At 51.0% G+C, this 22,365-nt stretch overlaps 1 protein-coding gene across 1 annotated transcript in view; it reads right to left on the bottom strand.

The window, feature by feature from the left end:
- Positions 1-19,301: 19,301 nt before the first annotated feature.
- The window catches only part of TTLL11 (tubulin tyrosine ligase like 11), a 190,068-nt gene continuing 187,004 nt past the window's right edge, over positions 19,302-22,365 (bottom strand). Inside the window, 1 exon segment of the mRNA XM_036329905.1 lies at positions 19,302-22,304. Within this exon segment, the coding sequence (XP_036185798.1) occupies positions 22,021-22,304 (284 nt within the window). The 3' untranslated portion in view covers positions 19,302-22,020.

The following is a 22,365-nucleotide window of genomic DNA, read 5'->3' on the forward strand; positions in this document are numbered from 1 at the left end:
CCGGCTGCTGTCCACCCTCTCGCCAGCCTGACCCCCAGGGCCCCTTGTCTGAGCCCTGGGGTAGCTCCAAACCCTTGTGGATCTATTGGGGGGGGGGGGGGGCGCTGCATCCTGCTCTCCCAACCCATGCCCCTCAGGGCTTAGCTATAAGACATCTTAAGCCCCCACCCCTGCCTCACACTGCCATCTGACTGTGCCCTTGCCCCCATCAGCCTGGGTGACAGCCACCTGCTCAGCACCCTGGCCTCTCAGGCTCTCAACCTCGTCTCCTCTGTCACACCCTCCCTGTCACCTCCCACATTGTAGGCCTCTTTCCTCCCAGGCTCCCTGTGTTTCTTCTGCTTCCCCTCCAGGCTTAGCCCTGCGTCTCCCTCCTCGGCCCCTCTTCTGACCAGATGCTCTGACCATATCAGCCCTGGGTCCACCAATGGCCCCTACTCTCTGGGCGGCTGAGACCTGCAGGACAAAAGCACCCGGCTCCTCATCCCCTGTGGATGCCTGCCCCCTTCCCCGCTCAGCTCTGCTCCCATTCACCACACCGGGATGTGAAAGCAAACAGGAGAGGAGGTGATCCTCTTCCCAAGGCAGCTGCTGGCCAGGCCCTACCCTCTCGCCCCTGCTGCCTTCGTTATTCCTAACCCTTTGCCCCTGCTGCCTTCGTTATTCCTAACCCTCCGCCCCTGCTGCCTTCGTTATTCCTAACCCTTCACCCCCTGCTGCCTCGCCCCTGCTGCCTTCGTTATTCCCAACCCTTCACCCCTGCTGCCTTCGTTATTCCCAACCCTTCGCCCGCCCCTTGCTGCCTTCGTTATTCCTAACCCTTCGCCCCTGCTGCCTTCGTTATTCCTAACCCTTCGCCCCTGCTGCCTTCGTTATTCCCAACCCTTCGCCCCTGCTGCCGTTATTCCTAACCCTTCGCCCCTGCTGCCTTCGTTATTCCCAACCAGTCACCCCTGCTGCCTTCGTTATTCCCAACCCTTCGCCCCTGCTGCCTTCATTATTCCCAACCCTTCGCCCCTGCTGCCTTCGTTGTTCCCAACCCTTCGCCCCTGCTGCCTTCGTTATTCCTAACCCTTCGCCCCTGCTGCCTTCGTTATTCCCAACCCTTCGCCCCTGCTGCCTTCGTTATTCCTAACCCTTCGCCCCTGCTGCCTTCGTTATTCCCAACCAGTCACCCCTGCTGCCTTCGTTATTCCCAACCCTTCGCCCCTGCTGCCTTCATTATTCCCAACCCTTCGCCCCTGCTGCCTTCGTTGTTCCCAACCCTTCACCCCTGCTGCCTTTGTTATTCCTAACCCTCCGGCCTCACTGTTCTCCATGTGCTGGGCTTCCACCTGCTCCGAGCTGGGTCTCCTTCCCTCCCCTTCTTTAGCTGGAACTGCCTCCAGGAACCTGCCCTCTCTGCCTCCTCACCTCCTGTTCTTCCCCAGCGCACCAGCGCCTCATCGCCAAAACCATGGCCCCCGCAGCGCTCTGCACTACTGTCCCCAGTCCCCACAATCAGGGCCTGCCATCGCTCTGCTGGGTCGGCCCCATACAAAGTAGAATTCAAGGGAAAAAATCTCTGGGACACAGCAAAAGCAGTCCTGAGAGGGAAGTTCATAGCACTGCAGGCCTACCTCAAAAACAAGAAAAATTAATAATAAACTATATAACCCTACCACTCAAAGAATTAGAAAGAGAACCACAAGAAAAGCCCAGAGTAAGTAGAAGGAAGGAAATAATAAAGATTCGAGCAGAAATAAATTACGCAGAGACTAAAAAAGCAATACAACTGATCGATGAAACCGAAAGCTGGTTCTTTGAAAAGATAAATAAAATTGATGAACTGTTAGCCAGACTCATCAAGAAACAAAGAGAGAAGACCAAAATAAATAAAGTCAGAAACAAAAGTGGAGAAGTAATCACTGACCCCACAGAAAGATTGTAAGAAAATACTATGAACAACTCTATGCCAATGAGCTGGACAATGGGGGTGAAATGGACAAATTCCTAGAAAAATATAATCTCCCAAAACTGAATCAGGAAGAATCAGAAAACCTGAATAGGCCAATAACAACTGATGAAATAGAAGCAATAATAATAATATAAAAAACTTCCAGCAAACAAAAGCCCGGGTCTGGATGGCTTCACAGAGGAGTTTTACCAAACATTCAAAGAAGAACTAACACCTATCTATACTCCTCAAACTATTCAAAAAAATCCAAGAGGAAGGATTACTTCCAAGATCTTTTTATGAGGCCAGCATTATCCTAATTCCAAAACCAGATAATGACACTACAAAGAAAGAGAATTACAGGCCAATATCTCTGATGAACATAGGTGCAAAAATCCTCATCAAAATATTAACAAATCAGATCCAGCAATATATTAAAAAGGTCATACAACATGACCAAGTGGGATTTATTCCAGGGATGCAAATCAATAAATGTGATACATCATATAAACAAAGACAAAAATCACGTGATCATATCAATAGACGCAGATAAAGCATTTGACAAAATCCAATACCCATTTTTTAAAATATATATATTTTAAATTGATTTTAGAGAGGAAGGCAGAGGGAGAGATAGAAACATCAGCGAGAGAATCATCGATCGGCTGCTTCCTGCACGCCCCCCCACTCCCCACTGGGGATTGAGGCCACAGCCCAGTCATGTGCCCTTGACCAGAATCAAACCCAGGACACTTCACAGGCTTATGCTCCATCCACAGAGCCAAACCAGCCAGGGCAATCCAACACCCATTTTTGATAAAAACTCACAGCAAAGTGGGAATAGAGGCTGCATATCTCCAAGATAAAGGCCATATATGACAAACCTTCAGCCAACATCATACTCAATGGGCAAAAACTGAAACCATTTCCCCTAAGAACAGGAACAAGACAACAATGTTCGATTTCACCACTATTATTCAACACTAGAGCCCCAGTGCATGAAATTTATGCATGGGGGTGGGGGGGGTCTTTCAGCCTGGCCTGCACCCTCTTGCAATCCGGGACCCCTTGGGGGATGTCCAACTGCTGGCCTGCCTGCCTGATTGCCCCTAACCACTCTGCCTGCCTGCCTCATCACCCCTAACCACTCGCCTGCCTGCTTGATCGCCCCAACCACTCTGCCTGCCAGCCTGATTGCCCCTAACCTCTCTGCCTGCCTGCCTAATCGCCCCTAACTGCCTCTGCCTGCCTGCCTGCCTGATTGACCCTAACCACTCTGCCTGCCTGATGCCCCTAACTGCTTGCCCCTCACTGCTCATCTGTCTGCCTGATCGCCCCTAACCACTCTTCCTGCCTGATCGCCCCTAACCACTAACCTGCCTACCTGATCGCCCCTGACCACTCTGCCTGCCTGCCTGATCATCCCTAACCTCTCGCCTGCCTGCCTGATCACCTCTAACCACTCTGCATGCCTGATGCCCCTAACTGCTCGCCTGCTTGCCTGATCGTCCCTAACTGCTTCTGTCTCAGCCCCTGCCACCATGGCTTTGTCCGGAAGGTCATTCAGCTGTACAGTCTAATTAGCATGTTACACTTTTATTATTATAGATAGTACTGGAAGTCCTAGCCACAGTGATCAGACAAGAAGAAGTAAAAGGCATCCAAATTGGAAAAAAGAAAGTAAACTCTCATTATTTTCAGATGACATGATATTGTACATAGAAAACCCTAAAGACTCCACCAAAAAACTACTAGATTTAATAAATGAGTTTGGTAAGGTAGCAGGATACAAAATCAACACCCAAAAATCAATGGCTTTTTTATACACCAATAATAAATTCTCAGAAAGAGAAACTAAACAAACAATCCCTTTTACCATTGCAACAAGAACGTTAAGATACTTAGGAATAAACTCAACCAAGGAGGTAAAAGACTTATACTCAGAAAACTACAGGATGTTGAAAAAAGAGATAAAGGAAGATATAAACAAGTGGAAAAATATACCATGTTCATGGATTGGTAGAATTAATATCGTTAAAATGTCCATACTACCCAAAACAATCTATAGATTCAATGCAATCCCTATTAAAATACCAACAGCATATTTCACATTTCTAGAACAAATACTCCAAAAATTTATATGGAACCAAAAAGTACTCGAATAGCTGCAGCAATCTTGAGAAAGAAGAACAAAGTTGGAAGAATTACAATACCAGATATCAAGTTATATTACAAAGCCACCATAATCAAAACAGCCTGGTACTGACACAAGAACAGGTATATAGATCAATGGAACAGAACAGAGAACCTAGAAATCGACCCAAGCCATTACACTCAATTAATATTTGACAAAGGAGGCAAGAGCATACAATGGAGTCAAGACAGTCTCTTCAATAAATGGTGTTGGGAAAATTGGACAGGTACATGCAAATAAATGAAACTAGACCGCCAACTTACACCATGCACAAAAATATAAACTCAAAATGGATAAAAGACTTAAATGTAAGTTGGGAAACCATAAAATTCTAGAAGAAACCATAGGCAGCAAAATCTCAGACATCTCTCATAGCAATATGTTTACGAATACATCTCTTAGGACAAAGGAAAGTAAGGAGAAAGTAAACAAATGGAACTACATCAAAATAAAAAGCTTCTGCACAGCAAAAGAAACCATCAACAAAACAAAAAGGGAGCCCACTGCATGGGAGGACATATTTGGCAATGATACAACTGCTAAAGGGTTAATATCTAAAATATATAAGGAACTCATACAATGAAACAAAAGGAAGACAGACAATCCAATTAATAAATGGACAAAGGACCTAAATAGACACTTCTCCAGAGTGGCCAAAATTAACATGGAAGGAGATACCAGTCAATAAGAGAACCTGAGAACCTTTGGCAGACGGAAGCTGGTCAAGAGGCTCAGGGCCAGGGGCCCAGCCAGGGACCAGGTTGGAAATGGGATGCCCGGATCCCAGCTGCCTCCTCCTGCTCTGCCAGCCAGGACACTTCTTCACCTCCCAAATCCTTGTGAGGAACTGGATATTTTTCTCTGAAGGAATTGAACAGTTATGCTCCTGACGTGGGGACCAGGTAAAGCAGAGGACTCTGCGAGGTATGGGGCGGGGGAGGGGGGGTTAGCATTTTGGAGGTGTAAAGTGAGCTTTTGTTTGCTTCCCTCAATAGTGCCCACCCCATGAGAGCCTTCACTGCTCCCAGAATGCCCAGAGCCAGGCATCTTTCCCCCAGTAACTGGGTGGAACACACTTGTTTGGAAAAACTGGCTGCGGAGAAAAGACCTGCAGATATTCCCCCAAACGCCAAGAGCGCATCAGTCGCAGCATCCCATAACGTCCCTGCCAATCACCATGCCCTGTGAGTGTGTATACACACCTGCAAAAAGCACAGGGAGCCAGGACCCCCCGCCCCCCCGCCCCAGACAGTTGAGGAAAGTGCCCAATGAATCATGGACACTAGATGTGAATCTCCCCAGGCCTCTGCTTCATAATGGCAACAAAACCTCCTATTTGCAAATATAACAGCTCAAAAGAAAAAAATAAATAAAACTCCCAGCATGAAAGGGAAAGGCCAAATCAACCAGCCCAAGAAAGGAAGCAGGAAACAGAGATAATGCAGGAAAGAGAAGATTAAAAAAACGCACATGACAAAACTCTGAACTATAACATCCTCAGGGAGATAAAACAAGTACAGGATGCTGTGAAAAAGAAATCAAGATCAAGAACGAGCTCCTATTAGGCTTTTTAATAAAATATCCAATAGAAGAGCTGGAAGACCAAGTTGAGGCATTGTCCTAGAAAGCAGAACAAGATATACAGGTAGAGAGCAGGAGAGGGGGAAAAACTGGAGCCTCAATCCAGGCTGTCCAAGGTCCAACTATCAGGAATTCCTGGAGGGGGGAAAGGGTAAAAGAGAAAGAGATCAAGGAAGAATGAAAGGGCATTTTCCAGAGCAGAAGGAAGTTCGAGAGTCCAGGATGAAATACCGCCCAACAGATGGGACAGACCCCTCCAGGGCACAGCGTCGAGTTCCCCAACTCGGCCAGAGCTGGGCTCATCAGAGCTGGCCTCAGCCAGGAGCCCAGTGGAAGGAAGGGGAAGCCAGGGACACGGGCCAGAGTGAGACTGGGGAACGATGTCCCCAGAGAGTGAAGCAGGACAGATGTTCCGAGAATCCCTGTGGGGAGTGTCGGTGAGAGACCCCCGTAAGACATGGTGACATTGTGCTGAGGCCACTCAGCGTGCTGGTGTGTTTTTCTCTGGCCCTGGTCAGAACTAGGTAGTACCCTACAGGGCCACAGAACCACACGCAGTGGGGTGCATCCTTATTGCCACAGATCTACAGGTTAGCATGTACCGTCACATGCCACACACACACACAGTAAGTCTATATGATGCCCATCGGTCCCTTGCTGGTGATGTTAATTCTGGTCACCTGGCCAAGGCGTGGCCCAATGTCTCCATTGTATAATTACCGGGCTTTGTTTTTCTGCCTTGCTTCCAACTACTGAGCAGTACGTGAGGAGACCTTTCGAAACCGCGCAAAATCCTGCTCCTTATAAAAATGTCCTCCTAGACTTTTAGCAACTATTAATGATTCTTTTTTGTGGTTGTGGGTAATCCTCACCTGAGGATATTTTTCCATTGATTTTCAGAGAGAGTGGACGGGGAGAGACAGAGAAACATTGATTGGTTGCCTCCTACACGTGCCCTAACCAAAGCCAGGGATCAAGCCTGCAACCGATCAGTCTGCAGGCCGACCCGCTATCCACTGCGCCAGACCGGCTAGGGCTAATAATGGTTCTCGACTGATCCAGTCTTTACTGGGAGGGCTGCAAAAGGTGTGTCAATCCCAGAACTCTTTTCACTTCACCAGTTGACTCCCCACAAAGGTCCTCCTCCCTTCTCCCCATGTCCTTGCTTTTGTCTTATCATCGGTACGGACTCACAGAGCCCTATTATTAAGGGCTTATAATTCATTACTCTACTTAATTACTTGGTGCTCAAATAGTCCCAGATTTGGTCACAGGGAGCTCCTTCAAACTGGTGCCCGGGTCCTAGCGACATGTCCCCAGTGTTGTTTTTAAGCATTTCCTTACTTTCTGGCATTACGAGATGTCTCAGCTCACCTTGTACCTACCTTGGCTTAGAGGTGGAATTAGTCATTTCTCAGAAAAGCCTTGGGGAATGAAATTACAAAGCTAGATCTGAGCGACTGGAATGCCCTTCCTTCTTGACCTTTTCAGCAGACAGTTAGGAAATAAATGAATATACATATACACATATACCTACAATTCAAGGGTACAGCCACACATATGCATGTGCACATAAGCAGACATGTTTTATAACGTGAGTTTGCTTCTATACCTTAGTCCCACAGACTCTGAAGCTTAACAAGTATCCGGTGACTCCTGCATCAGGCGACGCAGGAAGAACAGGTGTAGGCTGATCAGAGGAGAAGCAACCTGAAGGGGGAGAAGGTGGAGCTGCCCCACCTGCCCTGAGGGAGGGGCAGGGCACAGGCGCAGACTGAGCCGGCCAACCAGAATGGCCAAGAGCCTCGCATTGCTCCCGGGGTGCGCCAGGCCTTAGCGTGCCAGGTCTGCAGCAGCCTATCCAGAGGTCCTGATTGAATGCAGTTCAGTTCCTGGTCAGGGCACATGCCTGGGTTGTTGCAAGCTCGAACCCTGGTAGGGGCGTGCAGAAGGCAGCAATCATGTCCTGCTCTCACATCTATGTTTCTGTTTCTCTCTCTCTCTAAAAATCAATAAAATATTTTTTTAAAAAAAGGAATATCACTGCTAAGAACCAAAACCTCTATGGGGCTTAAAAGTCAGTTGTGGATAGGGCCCTCGGCGGTCCCGGATCTGCCTCCTGCTTCAACAGTGTTTGGACGGAACAGACCCAGGGACGCCCCTTCTTCCAGCCTCTGGCCTCTCTCCAATCACCACCTTCAGAACCACCTCCGGGATGAGCCAACACACTGGTTTTTTCTACCTTCACTCCTTATTGCCCAACAGCCACGAGCTCCCAAATTCGTCAGAATTACTCCACCGAGATGGAGGCTGCGGTCAGCCGCCTGGCCAGCCGCCTGGCCAGCCGCCTCTGCGGGCCTCGCACACCTACCTCTCTGGGGGCTGCTATTTGGACCTTGAGGATGTGGTCTTGGGGGCGTGGGCCGCTTCTGCGAGTTGGCGGAGAAGAAGCTGAGGGCGCTGAGCGGCTCTTAAATTTGCAAAACCAGCGCGGTGGCCGCATCCTCTTCCAGGACGTGCTAAAGCCCCGATGAGCGGACAAAACTCAGGGCCATGGAGGCCGCCCTGGCCTTGGAGAGGAGCCTGAGCCAGGCCCTTTCGGAGCTGCCGGCCCTGGTTCTCCCCCATCCCTGTGACTCCCTGGAGAACCGCTTCCGGGTGAGGAGGTGAAACGCCTCAAGAAGATGGGCGACACCTGGCACCTCCGCAGGCTGCCGGCCCCCAGGCTGGGCTGGGCGAGTATCTCTTCCAAGGCTCCCCCTCCAGCACGACGAGGAGCCTCTGGAGCCCGAGGCCTTTGAGGGGCCCCTCTGCACCCCCTGGTGCCTGGCTGTTACCTGAGCCTCTCCCCAAACTGCTAGCCATTCTTTAACCACCCTGAAGCCCTCTCCCATGCATGGCACCAAATGACACGATAAAGATTTTTGCAAAAAAAAAAAAAAAAGTCAGTTGTGATACATTCTGGAACATCAACTCAAAGAATTATCTGAGAATATCGCAAAAGACAAATGATTGGAAATTTGAAGAATGAAACAATTATCCTAGCAGTGAAACAGGCAAAGATATGAAATAACAAGTTGCAAAGAAGGAATGGAAATGGACAATAAGTAAATGAGAATACACTCATCTAAACCAATAATTCAAGAAAAGCAAATGAGTATAACAATGAAATAGCCATTTTCTGGGCCGGCAGTGTTGGAGGCACAGAAACAGAAAGGAGCCAGCCTGAGAGAAAGCAGATGCGATGTGCTAAAGAACGGAGCACTGGGCTTCCCTCTGCGGCAGCAGGGTCGTGTCAGGCTGTCGATGTGGATGTGGGTCCAAGTTTACGCAACTTCGTATGCTCGCCACATAGTAGGTTCAAAAAGGAAAGGCGATATATAGATATATAGATAGATAGATAGATAGATATAGATATAGATATAGATATAGATATAGATATAGATATAGATATTTACCACCAATCAATAAAAGTAGCAATTAATAACAAAGTTCATAACAAAGTTCATCTGCTGCTTGGAAATTCACAAAGTAGAAGTGAACATGTGTGTGTATGAGAACGTGTGTGTGTGCGCGTATGTACCAGGTATACTAGCTGTGATGGGTGTGGTGTGTGTCGGCGTCTGCAGGTATAGCCTGCACGCTGGAACAGGTGGGTATCCCTGGGTGCACTTCTGCACGTGGCCTGTCAGGTGTGGCTCGTACAGCTTTGTGGGGTACAGCTGTGGGGTACAGATGTGGCTGGTGTGCCTGGCCCACCCGTGCTAAAGGCTCCCCAGAGGTGATCGGGGAGACCCAGGGCAGAGAGCAGGGGGCAGAGGGCCGGGCAGGAAGGTAGTGCGATGCCTCGAGTCCGACTCTGCAAACAGCATCCAGGTTCACCCCCAGCCCAGAACCTGCCCCCGACAACTTCCCTTCCATGTGGTCCCTCCTCCCTTCCAGCCGTAGGCAGGGAGTGAGTGCAAGACCCTTCCCTCCTGTTTCCCGGGCGGAGGTTTGGGAACAGGGTCCTGGCAGGAGGAGGGGCGACGTGTTCATTATGGGAAATAAGCAGCAGGATCGCATTCGAATAAATCAGCACAGACTTCCGAGCCGCACGGGGTCTCGCGGGCTCCGCCGGCCGTGGAATTTAATATGATATGCTTCAGCCTGCCGGCTAATGGGCTGCTGCTGGCTGCCACGTGATCCTACCTTCCTGGGACGTTAAACGATGCTGAAAAGTGGCCCAGATTTATTTATTGGGACAGTGTGTGCTCCTGCCTGTGGGTGTGTGGGGAAATGACAAGTTATGAAAACGGGTATTTGTGAGAGACGCGGGAGGAGACGGGGCCTGGGCAAGCAGCCTGCGGCCTCCCTCCGGGTCTGCTGGCTGTGCCCCATCCCAGGGTCGTCACCGGCTCCCCCAGCTGACACCCCACCCCACAACACAGAGCATCCATTTCCCCATCTGTTAAATCATTAACTCCACAGGATTCCCCTTACCTGTCACTCACTCACTCATCCATTCATTCACTCCCAGAACACTCCACTTACGATGGACTGGGCCTGTGCTGGGCTCTGTGAGTGCTGCCCACAGGACGGACAAGACCCTGCCCTCACGCAGGGAGGCAGATGGCATCCAATCACTGTGACGTGAGGGGCCATCCGTTTTCTTCCTGTAAGCCACCGGTTCCAGCTGCATCCCCTCCCGCCTGGACCCCCACGCCCTGCAGCAGCCTCTCCACGCCCATGCATGCGCCACCAACGCCAAGGTCCACCCTCCAAATCCTAAACTCCATTATCTTCCAAAACACAACCTGAGCATATTGTCATCTAAACTCCCTCCAGCGGAAGGAGGAGGACACCTGCCGGGCTAGCCCCCCGAAGCTGAGCACACACAGGCCCTGCAAAGCCCTCCTCTCTGCTCACGGCTCTGCCTCTGCACCTGTTAACCGCTGTCTGAACTTCAGCTCCAGGCGGGCAGGGCCAGGTCCACTCACATTGTCCCCTCGCCAGGGCCTGGCTGGTGCTTAGAAGGTTTTCAGTAGTTCCTGAGTGGGGGTGGAGAGTAGGGGGAGGGGTGGTGACATGGAGCCCTGCCAGCTTCGCAGGCTTCACCAGGGACACGGTGACTGGAGGGGATGGAAAGGCACAGACCCCATGGGGTGCAGGCACGGGGAGGCAGTAAGGGCCACAGTGGCCAGGCAGGGACTCACCTTGATCCTCAGAGTGAGGGGAAGCCATGGGGGAAAGAGCAGCTGGGGGGACCATTACCCAACTCACATTTTTAAGGGTCCCCAGGATGCAGGGGTAAGGCTGATGGTCAACAGAGGGCTGGAGGTGAGCCATGTAGCAGGAGGCCCTGCAGGTGCCCAGTGGGCAATGACAGCAGAGCAGGAAAGCTGTGGGCACATTTCCCATCTGAGGAGGGATGGGTGGTGAGGGCTGACCCAACAGGGGTGGGAGGAGGGCGTTTGGGGAGGAGGAGCTGCATTAGTGCCTGCATCCCATCAACCTTTACAGATCAGGCAGAGCCCTGGGCCCGGGCCCGGGCCCCTGGGCAATCCCCAGGGCAGGTGTCCGTGTAGATAACGATGCGCCTCTAGGGAATTAGGGGAGAGAGGCAACCTGCTCCCTGGAAGGGCTTTGCTTTATCGTCTGAAAAGAGCAGCACCTACTAAATACAAAGGCCTTCAGTGCAGCCTGGAATGCCCCGGGAAGAACCAGTCTGCTGCCTCTTTAAGAACTTGCATTCTGCAGGGTTTAATGGACATTTATGCAGAAGAACAGCCTGTTGGGCAAATGCAGCACTTCAGGCTGAGAAGGCGGAGAGGCTGGGCTTCACCCCTCACTCCTCATGTGAAGCTGACCTCCAGTCATTTATTCATTCCACACATTCCCTGAGACCTCCTCTGTGCTGGGCTCTGGCTGGGGGTGGGACCCAGACATGAATGAGCACAGTCCTTCCCTAGAGTGAGAATCACCTTGGAGTGGGTTAAAGGAACACGAGGCCTGTGGGGCCCGAGCAGGGAGGAGGATCAGCTTTGCAGAGGAGGTGGCTGTCAGCTGCTGGGCGAGTAGGAAGGCCACAGCGCACAGGGAAGGCAGGGTGTGAGGGACAGAGGAAGAGCCTGGGTGTGGCCCTGGGGGACTGGAAGAGCATGACGCATGTGGGGAATGGCCAAAAGTGTGGTGAGACCTGAGGCAAGGTTCTGGGAGAGAGGCTTTGGCTGAGCAGCCTGCCCCGTTGTTCACCTCCAGGGGGCGGACCTGAGGTTCTCCGTATGTCATGCCCCCCCTCCCCACACCCCCACCCCCAGTGCGGTGCACAACCTTCAGGCTGCACATGGTGGCCCTGTTGGCCTGGCTGGGGAAAGACTGGGCCCCAAAAGGAGGACCCCCAAAGCCAAGGGAGGAGTTTCAGCTGGACCCAGGTGGTAGGAGGCTGTTTTATATCTTTAGGTAGGACGGTGACATGATCAGACTGGCATTTTATTTTATTTTCTTAATCCTCATTTGAGGATATATTTTTATTGATTTTAGAGGGGAAGAGACAGGGACCGAGAGAGAAACATTGATATGAGAGAGAAACAGCAATCGGTTGCCTCCTGCACGCACCCCAACCAGGGATCGAACCCCCAACCTGGGCATGTGCCCTGACCCAGAATCAAACTGACGACCTTTCAATGTACGTGACAAAGCTCAACCAATTGAGCCACATCGGCCAGGGCCAGGTTGGCATTAGAGAAAGGCCACTCTGGCAGCCTTTGGAGAATGTGTTGGCGCAGAGAGACAGTTGGCTGCTGAAAAACGGCCCATATAGAACACATATTTTGCGAAAATATGACAAAAGGTGAATTCTTTTCATCTGCAAAGAGATGCTACAAATCCACATGAAAAAGACAAGTAGAAACAGAGGCAAAGAACATGGGCAGCCAGTTCACAGAAAAGGAAATACAAATGGCTTTTCAACACATAAAAGTCTCAACTTCATCATATGAGAGAAACAAACGTTACATTCATCATCAGGATGTGACATGTTTTTCACCCATCAGTTGGCAAAGGTCACCGTTTTGACAATAGCTATGTTGGGAGGAGGGGAAACTGACCCTCTCACCTTGTTGGCAGGACTAAAAATTGGCCCAGTCTCTTTGGAGGGCAATTTGACATAGCGATTGCAGTTTAAGATGCATGTGCCCTTTGACCTAGCAATTCGACTTTAGGACACACTCATTCCTGTATACAAAGATGCATGTGCAAGGACATCCCTGAAGGACTGTTTGTAGCAACAGAAAACTGGAAACAACCTAAAAGCATCAACTGGGGTCAGTTTTGTAAACTAAAGTAAGTAATTGCAGTGTGTCATATAGTGGCATGCCGTGATGCCATTAAAAACTGAGCCAGCCTGCACATACGCATCATGCAACAATGTCCAAGGAACAGTGTTAAGGGAAAAAAGCAGACTGCAGGTCAGTGTACAAAAGGAGGAAAAGGGGTATCACTCATGTGTGAGGATTTTTGCACATGTGGTGCTGCTTGGAAAGGACACGCAAAACCCAGAAACTGTATTTGCCTCTGGGAACAGACTGAGGATTGAGGGACAGGTGTGGATGGGAAATGGCTTGTCAATGTATGTCGTTCTGTGCTGTTTTTGTTTTGGTCATATCTCTATATCTATATCTATATCTATATCTATATCTATATCTATATCTATATCTATATCTATATCTATATCTATATGTGTGTGTGTGTGTATATATATATATATATATATATTTATAAAAGCCTAAGGGACCATTACGACTGAACATCCAGAACGACCGTTGACCAGTCACTATGACATGCACTGACCACCAGGGGGCAGATGCTCAATGCAGGAGCTGCCCCCTGGTGGTCAGTGCGTTTCCACAGCCAACCTCCCGTGGACCCTCCCCCTGGCCGGCCAACCTCCTGCAGCCCCTCTTCTCCCCCACCAGCTGGCCAACCTCCTGTGGTCCCTCCCCCCGGCTGGCCGGCCCCCTGATAGGCCTCAATCACCAGCCAGGCCGAGGGACCCCACCCATGCAGGAATTCATGCACTGGGCCTCTAGTATATACATATAAATGCATTACCCTCATGTGTGCACGTTGTGTGTGTGTGTGTGTGTGTGTGTGTAGCTATAGCATATTTTAAGAAATGATGAAAGCAACAAGATGCCAAGTGGCTGAGTGTCCTTCCCAGGTGGTGGTTCTCATTTTTACCCAGGATCCTTGAAGAATGAATTTCCATGAAGGTGAATTTTCCAGATATATTACCAGACTCAAAACTCTTTAAAAGCTTTTTTAAAAAAGGAAAGCTATGTAAACTGTGTAACAGTCTTCCAGATTTCAGTAAGTGGAGACTGCGGAACGTGCGGGAACACTCCCGGCTGCCCTGAAGCAAGGGGCTCCGAGCCCTGCGCCAAGGCCCCTCTCTGCCGGGACGAGGCTCTTGTCCTTTCCCTCCTAGCAGGTGCCACCAGGTCCCTTGCACAGAGAGAGTGTGGTCCCTGGACCTTGCGTGGGCAGCTCTTTGCAGGCTGCGGAGCCAGGAGCCCTGGCATTGGGGCAGGACGCTGTGGGGGTCGTGGCTCTCTGGGGGCCCTGGGACATTCTGACCTGCAGTAATAATGTGGATGGCTGCTTCCCTCTCCATGCTGTCCCACCAGGGCCCCTACGGTGGCCTCGGCTGTAGAAGGGGAGCAAGCCACCCGCCTCACCGCTGTTGCCACAGAGCCTCTGACAGGTGTTTAAACTCCAAGGACACGGCACTCCCTCCCTAAGGGTGACTGTCCCCTGCAGATGAAGGGGTGGAGGTCTTTCCAAACACCTCCCTCCAGCTGCCCCGGAGTCTCACAGGTTCCTTGAGGCAACATTTAGTTTCCCAGGTCAACATTAGCCATCAGAGAAGGAAAAATTAAAAGGAGCCCTTTTCTCACCAATTGACCCAAAATGAATAAGCTTTGTCCATCCCGGTGGACTTGCTGTCAAACATTATCACACAGAAAAAATCATCAAGACTTTGCAGCCATTTATATACAATGAGACTGTTAGCAACACTCAGCTTCATTTTATTATTGCATTTTACAAAGTTACCAAGACAACTGAGGCCGAGTGATGGAACCTCGACTTTATGCGCCATGAAAATTTAATAAAGAATTTTCAAAAGCCGTTAAGAGGCAGGAGCAGCCCAGCCAGCAGCAGAGGCCCCACGGAGGGAGGAGGCTCGAGTACCGGGCCCTCTGGCCAGACCTCAGGGCCACGAGGTGGGCAGAGGACTCCCTGGCTCCCTCTCCTTTCCTCAGCGGACATTTATTAAGAGGCTTCCCCGGTGCCAGGCTCCTCACACTCATGATGGCACGGTCTCCACCATAGAGGCCAGGACGAGGGCAAAGAGGTGAAGTCCCTGGTCACTAAGTGAGCGTGTCAGACAGCAACACCCAGCCGCTCGCCCTTCCCACCATCACCCGGGGCCCCTCCGGGATTCTCAGCCCTCGTCTTCCCCACTCGGAAGGGAGAACATCCCGCCGATTTCTTTCACTGTCCAGCTCCTGGCCTGGCCTCTGCAGCCGGGAGGGGCCCGGGGAAGCTGGCAGGTCCCGATGGCCTGAGACGAGGGCGCTGGTTGAACCTTAGCGAACGCCTCTGCGTGGGAGGAAACATTTCCGCGAGCTCTTGGTGGGCTCATATGTTACCCCCGGGTGCACCGAGCCCCTTGTTCTCTGCTCCCGACATGAGACTCAGAGGCCAATTGTCAGAAACGAGAAAAACATCGGTCATTTTGCCATTTTATACCAAAGCTCAGTGGTGCTCAGCACGTGTATGCATGCGTGTGTGTATGCGTGTGTGTGTGTGTGTATGTGTGTGTACCGTATGCACAAGCACTGGGCCTTTCTAGTTACATACAAATCAAGACTTTTGGTCACTAGAGATGGAGGTAATTGAATATGTTGACTGTTCTGCAAAGCTCCTTTGTCCCCGGGAACAGAAAAAAATGTGAACTTATCCCAAGAGGGAGAAATCCATATGCCACACGGGGAACTGTCCCTCACATCCATCAAACCAAGCAGGAGGCTGGCAGAAGGCTCCATCAAGGCGAGGCGGGTCTGAGGTGAGTTCGCACCCCGCGGAGAGGACCGGGCTCCCAGAGGGGACAGGGCGTCCTTTCTCAGCTTCCAGGGAAGGCGCTCAGATGCCCAGCGTTTCAAGCCCAATTCTCAACTGCAGGGCCATTAATCAAGACATTAAAACAATTAAGTGATTCTGCTGTGATACTCCGCCAATCACAAGGCAAACGCCAGGCGCCAGGGGAGCAGCAGAGGCCATTTCTCAGCACGTGGATGTCTTCGCGTGGGAGGGTGGCGGGAGGCACCGAGGGAGCGGGTGGCTGCCTCGTCTGTCTTGATGGATTACAACATTCAAGAAGGAACCTTTCCCTCCCCCTCCTCACACCTGGCTTACACGAGAGCCTGTCTGAAGACAACATGGCATCGGGCAGCACTCTGTTTTACGAAACGCTTCCACGTGTACCATCCTTTCCATTCTTCATTCCCAGAGATCAAGTGAGAGAGGCCTGTGCCCCCTTAAGAGGCTCAGGGACCCGGAGCCCGTAGGATGCACGTGGCCCACTGAGCCCTTCTGGGGGCTCAGCAAGAGGAGGTCAGATCAGACAGCCCTGAGCTGAGCCCCCAGACTCTCTGAGACGTGGGTTGCCACATCTATGAAATGGGCCCAAGCCCTCTCGACGCTGGGTTGCACAGCTATGGTGCCGAGAAAGGAGCATGGGGTTTGGGGCAGGGGACCTCCCTAGCAGTCCAGGCTCAGCCACGAGGCCTTGCACACTAGTCCCCAAATGTGACGAGACGGTGATGAGAATCTCCTATCCACTGCTGGGCTGTGGCGGACTGGATGAGAAGGGGCTGTGAAAGTGCTCTGTAAACTGTGCTGTGTTGAACTGATGTCAAATTCGGTGGGAAGGGAGCTGGTTCTAGAAAAGGCACAGAGCGCCATTCCGAGTGTCTGGGCTCCTCCCCAGCGGGTCCCACCACCCCACTGGCAGCACTCACGTGGGGATCATCTGATCTGACCCACCCCACCCCGTGCAATCGCAAGCTGCGGAGCAGGAGAGACAGCTGACACGGACTACCCAGGGGCCGGCATGAGCCCTGCACCTGCCTGGCTCTGAAAGAACTTACTGCTTGGTGGGAGCAATGCTGGGATGCCACAGGGCAGGTGTGATAATAATGAAGGAACTTCCCAGGTTCCCACAGGTATAGGAGGGTGTGGTTCATTCTGTTTAGGGGATTTGCATAGGGGACATTTGAGCTTGACCTTGAAAAAGAAATGTTTCCATGGACAGAGGGAGAGGGGACAGAAAATGCAAGGACAGGAGAGCACAGAGTGAGCCTGCACCCTGTGGCCTTCCCATTGTGGTAAGAGCCAGAATGTTCCCTTCCCATAAGGTGAAAATAGATACAAAGACAAAAAACAGTAAGGTACTTAGGAATAAACCTAACCAAGGAGGTAAAAGACCTGTACTCAGAAAACTACAGGATGTTGAAAAAAGAAATTGAGGAAGATTTAAACAAGTGGAAGAATATACAGTACTCATGGATTGGTAGAATCAACATCATTAAAATGTCCATACTACCCAAAACAATCTATAGATTCAATGCAATCCCCATTAAAATACCAAGGGCAAATTCCATAGACATAGAACAAACTACCCCAAAATTTATATGGGATCAAAAAGACCCCGAATAGCTGCAGCAATCTTGAGAAAGAAGAACAAAGTTGGAGGGATCACAATACCAGATATCAAGTTATACTACAAAGCCACTGTACTAAAAACCTGGTACTGGCACAAGAACAGGCATATAGATTAATGGAACAGAACAGAGAACCCAGAAATTCACCCAAGCCTTATGCTCAATTAATATTTGACAAAAGAGGCAAGAGCATACAATGGAGTCAAGACAGTCTCTTTAATAAATGGTGTTGGGAAAATTGGACAGATACATGTAAAAAAATAAAACTAGACCACCAACTTACACCATACACAAAAATAAAATCAAAATGGATAACAAACTTAAATGTAAGACATGAAACCATAAAAATATTAGAAGAAACCATAGGCAGCAAAATCTCAGACAGCTATCGCAGCAATATGTTTACGGATACATCTTCTAGGGCAGCGGTTCTCAACCTGTGGGTCGTGACCCCTTTGGCAGTCGAACGACCCTTTCACAGGGGTCGCCTAAGACCATCCTGAATATCAGATATTTACATTACGATTCATAACAGTAGCAACATTACAGTTATGAAGTAGCAACGAAAATAATTTTATGGTTGGGTCACAACATGAGGAACTGTATTTAAAGGGCCAGAAGGTTGAGAACCACTGCTCTAGGGCACAGGAAACCAAGGAGAAAATAAATGGGACTACATGAAAATAAAAAGCTTCTGCACAGCAAAAAACCATCAACAAAACAACAAGAGAGCCCAATATTTGCCAATGATACACCCAGTAAGGGGTTAATCTCCAAAATATATAGGGAACTCGTACAACTTAACAAAAGGAAGACAAACAATCCAATTAAAAAATGGGCAAAGGACCTAAATAGACACTTTTTGAAAGAGGACATACAGAAGGTCAAGAGGCATATGAAAAAATGTTCAAAGTCACTAATCATCGGAGAGATGCAGACCAAAACGACAATATCACCCCACACCTGTCAGAATGGCTATCAACAAACTGCAAGTGTTGGCGAGGTTGTGGAAAAAGGGAACCCCTGGCCTAGCCGGTTTAGCTCAGTGGATAGAGCGTCAGCCTGCGGACTAAAAGGTCCCAGGTTCGATCCCGGTCAAGGGCATGTACCTTGGTTGTGGGCAACATCCCCAGTAGGGGGTGTGCAGGAGGCAGCTGATCGATGTTTCTCTCTCATGGATGTTTCTAACTCTCTATCCCTCTCCCTTCCTCTCTGTAAAAATCAATAAAATATATTTTTTTAAAAAAAAGAAAAGAAAAAGGGAACCCTAGTTCACTGCTGGTGGGAATGCAGACTGTATGGAAAACGGTATGGACTTTCTTCAAAAAATTAAAATTGGAACTGCCATTTGACTCAGTGATCCCACTTCTAGGAATATATCCTAAGAAACCCAAAACACTGGTCAGAAAGAATATATGCACTCCTATGTTCACAGCAGCGCTATTTACAATCGCCAAGATTTGGAAACAGCCTAAGTGCCCATCAGCAGATGAGTGAATAAAAAAACGGGTAAAAAAAACCTTTACACAATGGATATGCGGCAATAAAAAAAGAAAAAACCTCTTACCATTTGCAACAGCATGGATGAACTTGCAGTATTATGCTGAACAAAATAAGCCAGTCAGAGAAAGATAAGTATCACATGATCTCACTCATATGTGGAATCTAATGAACCAAATAAACTGAGGATCAAAAATAGACCCAGAGACATAGAAGCATGAACAGACTGTTGAACCTCAGAGGGAAGGCCGGTGGGTGAGAAGAGATCAACCAAATAAACTTGTATGCCTATATGCATAACCCTTGGACACAGACAATGGGGTGATGAGGACCTGGGGGGAGGAGAGTGGGGGCAGAAGGGAGAGGGCTAGAAGAGATTAATGGGGAAAAAGAAGTACCTATGTAATACTTCCAACAATAAAGATTAAAATAAAATAAAAAAACAGATACAAAGAGCAGTGGGAGCACGGGGTCATGGGCAGGGCGCCTGAGGTGTGGATCTAAGGTGTTTCAGGAAGAAAGGGATTAGATTATGAGGGGGCCTTGAGTGCTGGCGTCAAGGTCTGGGGGCTTCATCGGGGAAGGGATGAGGGTTGGTTGGAGTAGGGGTTCCTGCGGTCAGCCTGTGGTTCTCTGAGTTCTTCCATCTGAGAGGAATGGAGGACAGATTGAGGGGTTGAGAGGCAGGAGAGAGATGAGGAGGTCTGAGCTAGGGAGAGTGGACAGAGCCTCAGGGAGACACAGGGGAAGGAGGCATGTTTAAAAGATGGAGGTGCTGTCTCCAGAGGCCCTGGTAACAGCTGCCCTGGACCCAATGCGCCTTTACAAGCACCTCCGCTGCCCTGTTCCGGCCAGGCCACAGGCGACATCTCCCATGCCCAGTGATGCACGCACCCCAAACAAGGCAGGTGAGCCCCTGCTGGAGGCTGCCCTCAGGGACTCAGCCAGAGGAACAGTGAGGGCCGTGCTGGACAGCCTGGGGGAATCAGCTAGAGGGAGTGGGGAGAGGAGGCCGGTGGAGGCGAGGGCCTTCTTGGGACGGGCTTATCCCACAGGCAAGCACAGGTCTGGGCTCTGGCCTGGGCTCCAGGTCCAGCCTCTCTGCTAGGAGGAAGGAAACGTCTGCTTTGGCTATCGCTTCAGTCACACCCTGCAAAACCGGTGGCCAGTTACCAGAAGGGCGAACACGGTGGGGCTTCTGTTAGACACCAAAGAGGTGGGACAGTCTCCCTTCACTCACTCTGGCGAAGGAGCGGCCTCTGATCAACAGCTTCGGGAAAACAGGGCCCGTCTGTCAGGCCTCCTGTAAACCAGCAGCCTCATTTCCCCAACACCCTGTGGGGTGTGGGGGGCAGGGCTTACTCTGCTGTGTCTGTAGGGATGGGGACTCCTTCTAGATCTAGACCCTGACCCTGGCGGAGCAGCCTGCCTCCAGGTGGGAAGGGAGTGGCCTTGGTTCAGCCCTGTGTTCTGAGGAGCAGGAGGGAGGCGGCCGCAGGACAGGGCGTTGCCTGGGAGTCGTATGCAGGGGAAGCAGGTTTTATTGAGAATGGGCTGGCTGGAAGGAAGGTCCAGCAAGGATTCAGGTGGGCCCCCTGCTGTAAAGTAACTGGCTAAGAGTGGGCAGGATCTTGATGAACAACCTTGTCTTTGGGTTTGGCAACATTCCTGGGAGACTGAGTGCAAGTTGCTCGTGACTGTGTACGGCTGTGTGTGTGCTGCCTCAACTGCTCCAGTGGGCCTGAGTGAAGGGGACTCAGGAGACAGGGAGGGTGGTGGGAGGGAGAAGACAAGGACGGCAGGGGAGGCGGACAGATGTGCTGGTCCGGGGCACACTCCTGCCCACAGGACCCTCCTTGCCCTTCCTTTGTGAGCATTTCCTGAGCCTCCTGTGTGCCTGGCACTGTGCTGATGCCCTCAGACCTGGCATCCTCCTGACTCGAAGTGTGATATCAACTCTTCCCAGGGCTGCCAGGACGCATTAAAGGGCCACGTTAACCCAAATCCAACAATGCTGTGGGGAGCGTGACTCTGCAAGGGCAGCCTCTGTCCACCTGTTGGTTGGCCCTGGGCCTGCACTTGCCCGTGGCCATACCCACAATGCCCCTGTGGCTGCCTGTGAGGCTTCCCCTCTGAGGGGACACAGGTGGAGACAAGAGGGGAGCCTACTCTTATGCAAGGAGCTCCCCTTTTCCACCCACCACCTCTGGCACCTGGGTCTGGCCTCATGTTCCTCTTCATCCTAACCCTCACCAGGTCTTGTCTCCTCCCCTCAGGAGCCTCCTCCTCACCCAGGACGCCCAGCACACAGGAGCCCTGGGCAGTGCTGGCCACACAGAGAGCACCCCAAATGGGGAGGGCTTCAGTCAGATGCCATACAACCATGGGACTTCTGCCTTGGGGTCAAGGTCAAACAAAATCAGGCAAAATGACCCCTGTGGCTCCTGCCAGCTTGAAGACTTGAGAAGCTGTAGTGACTTCTTAGTTAATTATTTCTTAATTAATAACAAACCGAACACTGCAGCAGTAGGCAAGCTAATGAAATAAACGAGGCTAATCTGTTAACTACACCCAAGTAGCACATGATCGGAGGGGAGTCGCGGGCCTTTCCACTCCATCCCACAGAGTGGAGGCAGGAAGTAGGCATGATGCTCCCGGGCTTCAGCCAGCGCTCCCGCTGGGCCCCGCAGATCCAGGACTCGGCTGCCTCACGTCCTTTCCTCACCACAGCGCAGCCTGGGCTGTTGGTTCCCCAAACACAACAGTTTCACCCCCACTGTCGCTTCCCATGAGCTCAGAATAGGAGATGCCATCTGTCACCTTTGGGATGTCATATGTCCACTGTGACTTGCAAACAGGTTTACCACCACGAGGCGCTGGGAGGAAGGCGGGCGCGAGTCAGGCGGCCTCCCGAAGCGCAGGACCCACAGCTCGCAGAGTCCCGGCAGGATCCCGGCAGCCGGCGTTTCTCCACGTGGGAAGCCCAGGGCCTCTCTCCAGCCCTGAAGGAAGGGCTTGCTTGTTCCGGGAGGACAGAGCGGCCCTCAGGACAGAGCGCGTGTGGAATGGGAGAGCTTGCCTGTGCCGGGTGGGAGGTGGCCCTCCACCAGCGGGGCAGCCGGGGTGGCTTCCTGGGGCACGCGGCCGTGAGGGTGCCGGCTCCCAAACCTGCCACTCCGGCCACACACCAGCCGCTTTTCATCCAGCAGGGACAGGTGGTATTCACACAGGTCGACCAGCGAGGCCACCTGCTGGTGCAGGGGCAGCATCTTGAACTTCCTCTGAGCCAGGTAAAAGAAAGCCTCTACGAAGGCCTGCAGGCACATCCCTGTGGAGAAGAGACCAGTGTCAGCAGGTGTACGACAGCTGCCCCGACTCCAATCACTAGC

This window comes from Myotis myotis, unplaced genomic scaffold (genome assembly GCF_014108235.1).
Source record: "Myotis myotis isolate mMyoMyo1 unplaced genomic scaffold, mMyoMyo1.p scaffold_m19_p_12, whole genome shotgun sequence".
Classification (NCBI taxonomy): Eukaryota; Metazoa; Chordata; class Mammalia; order Chiroptera; family Vespertilionidae; genus Myotis; species Myotis myotis.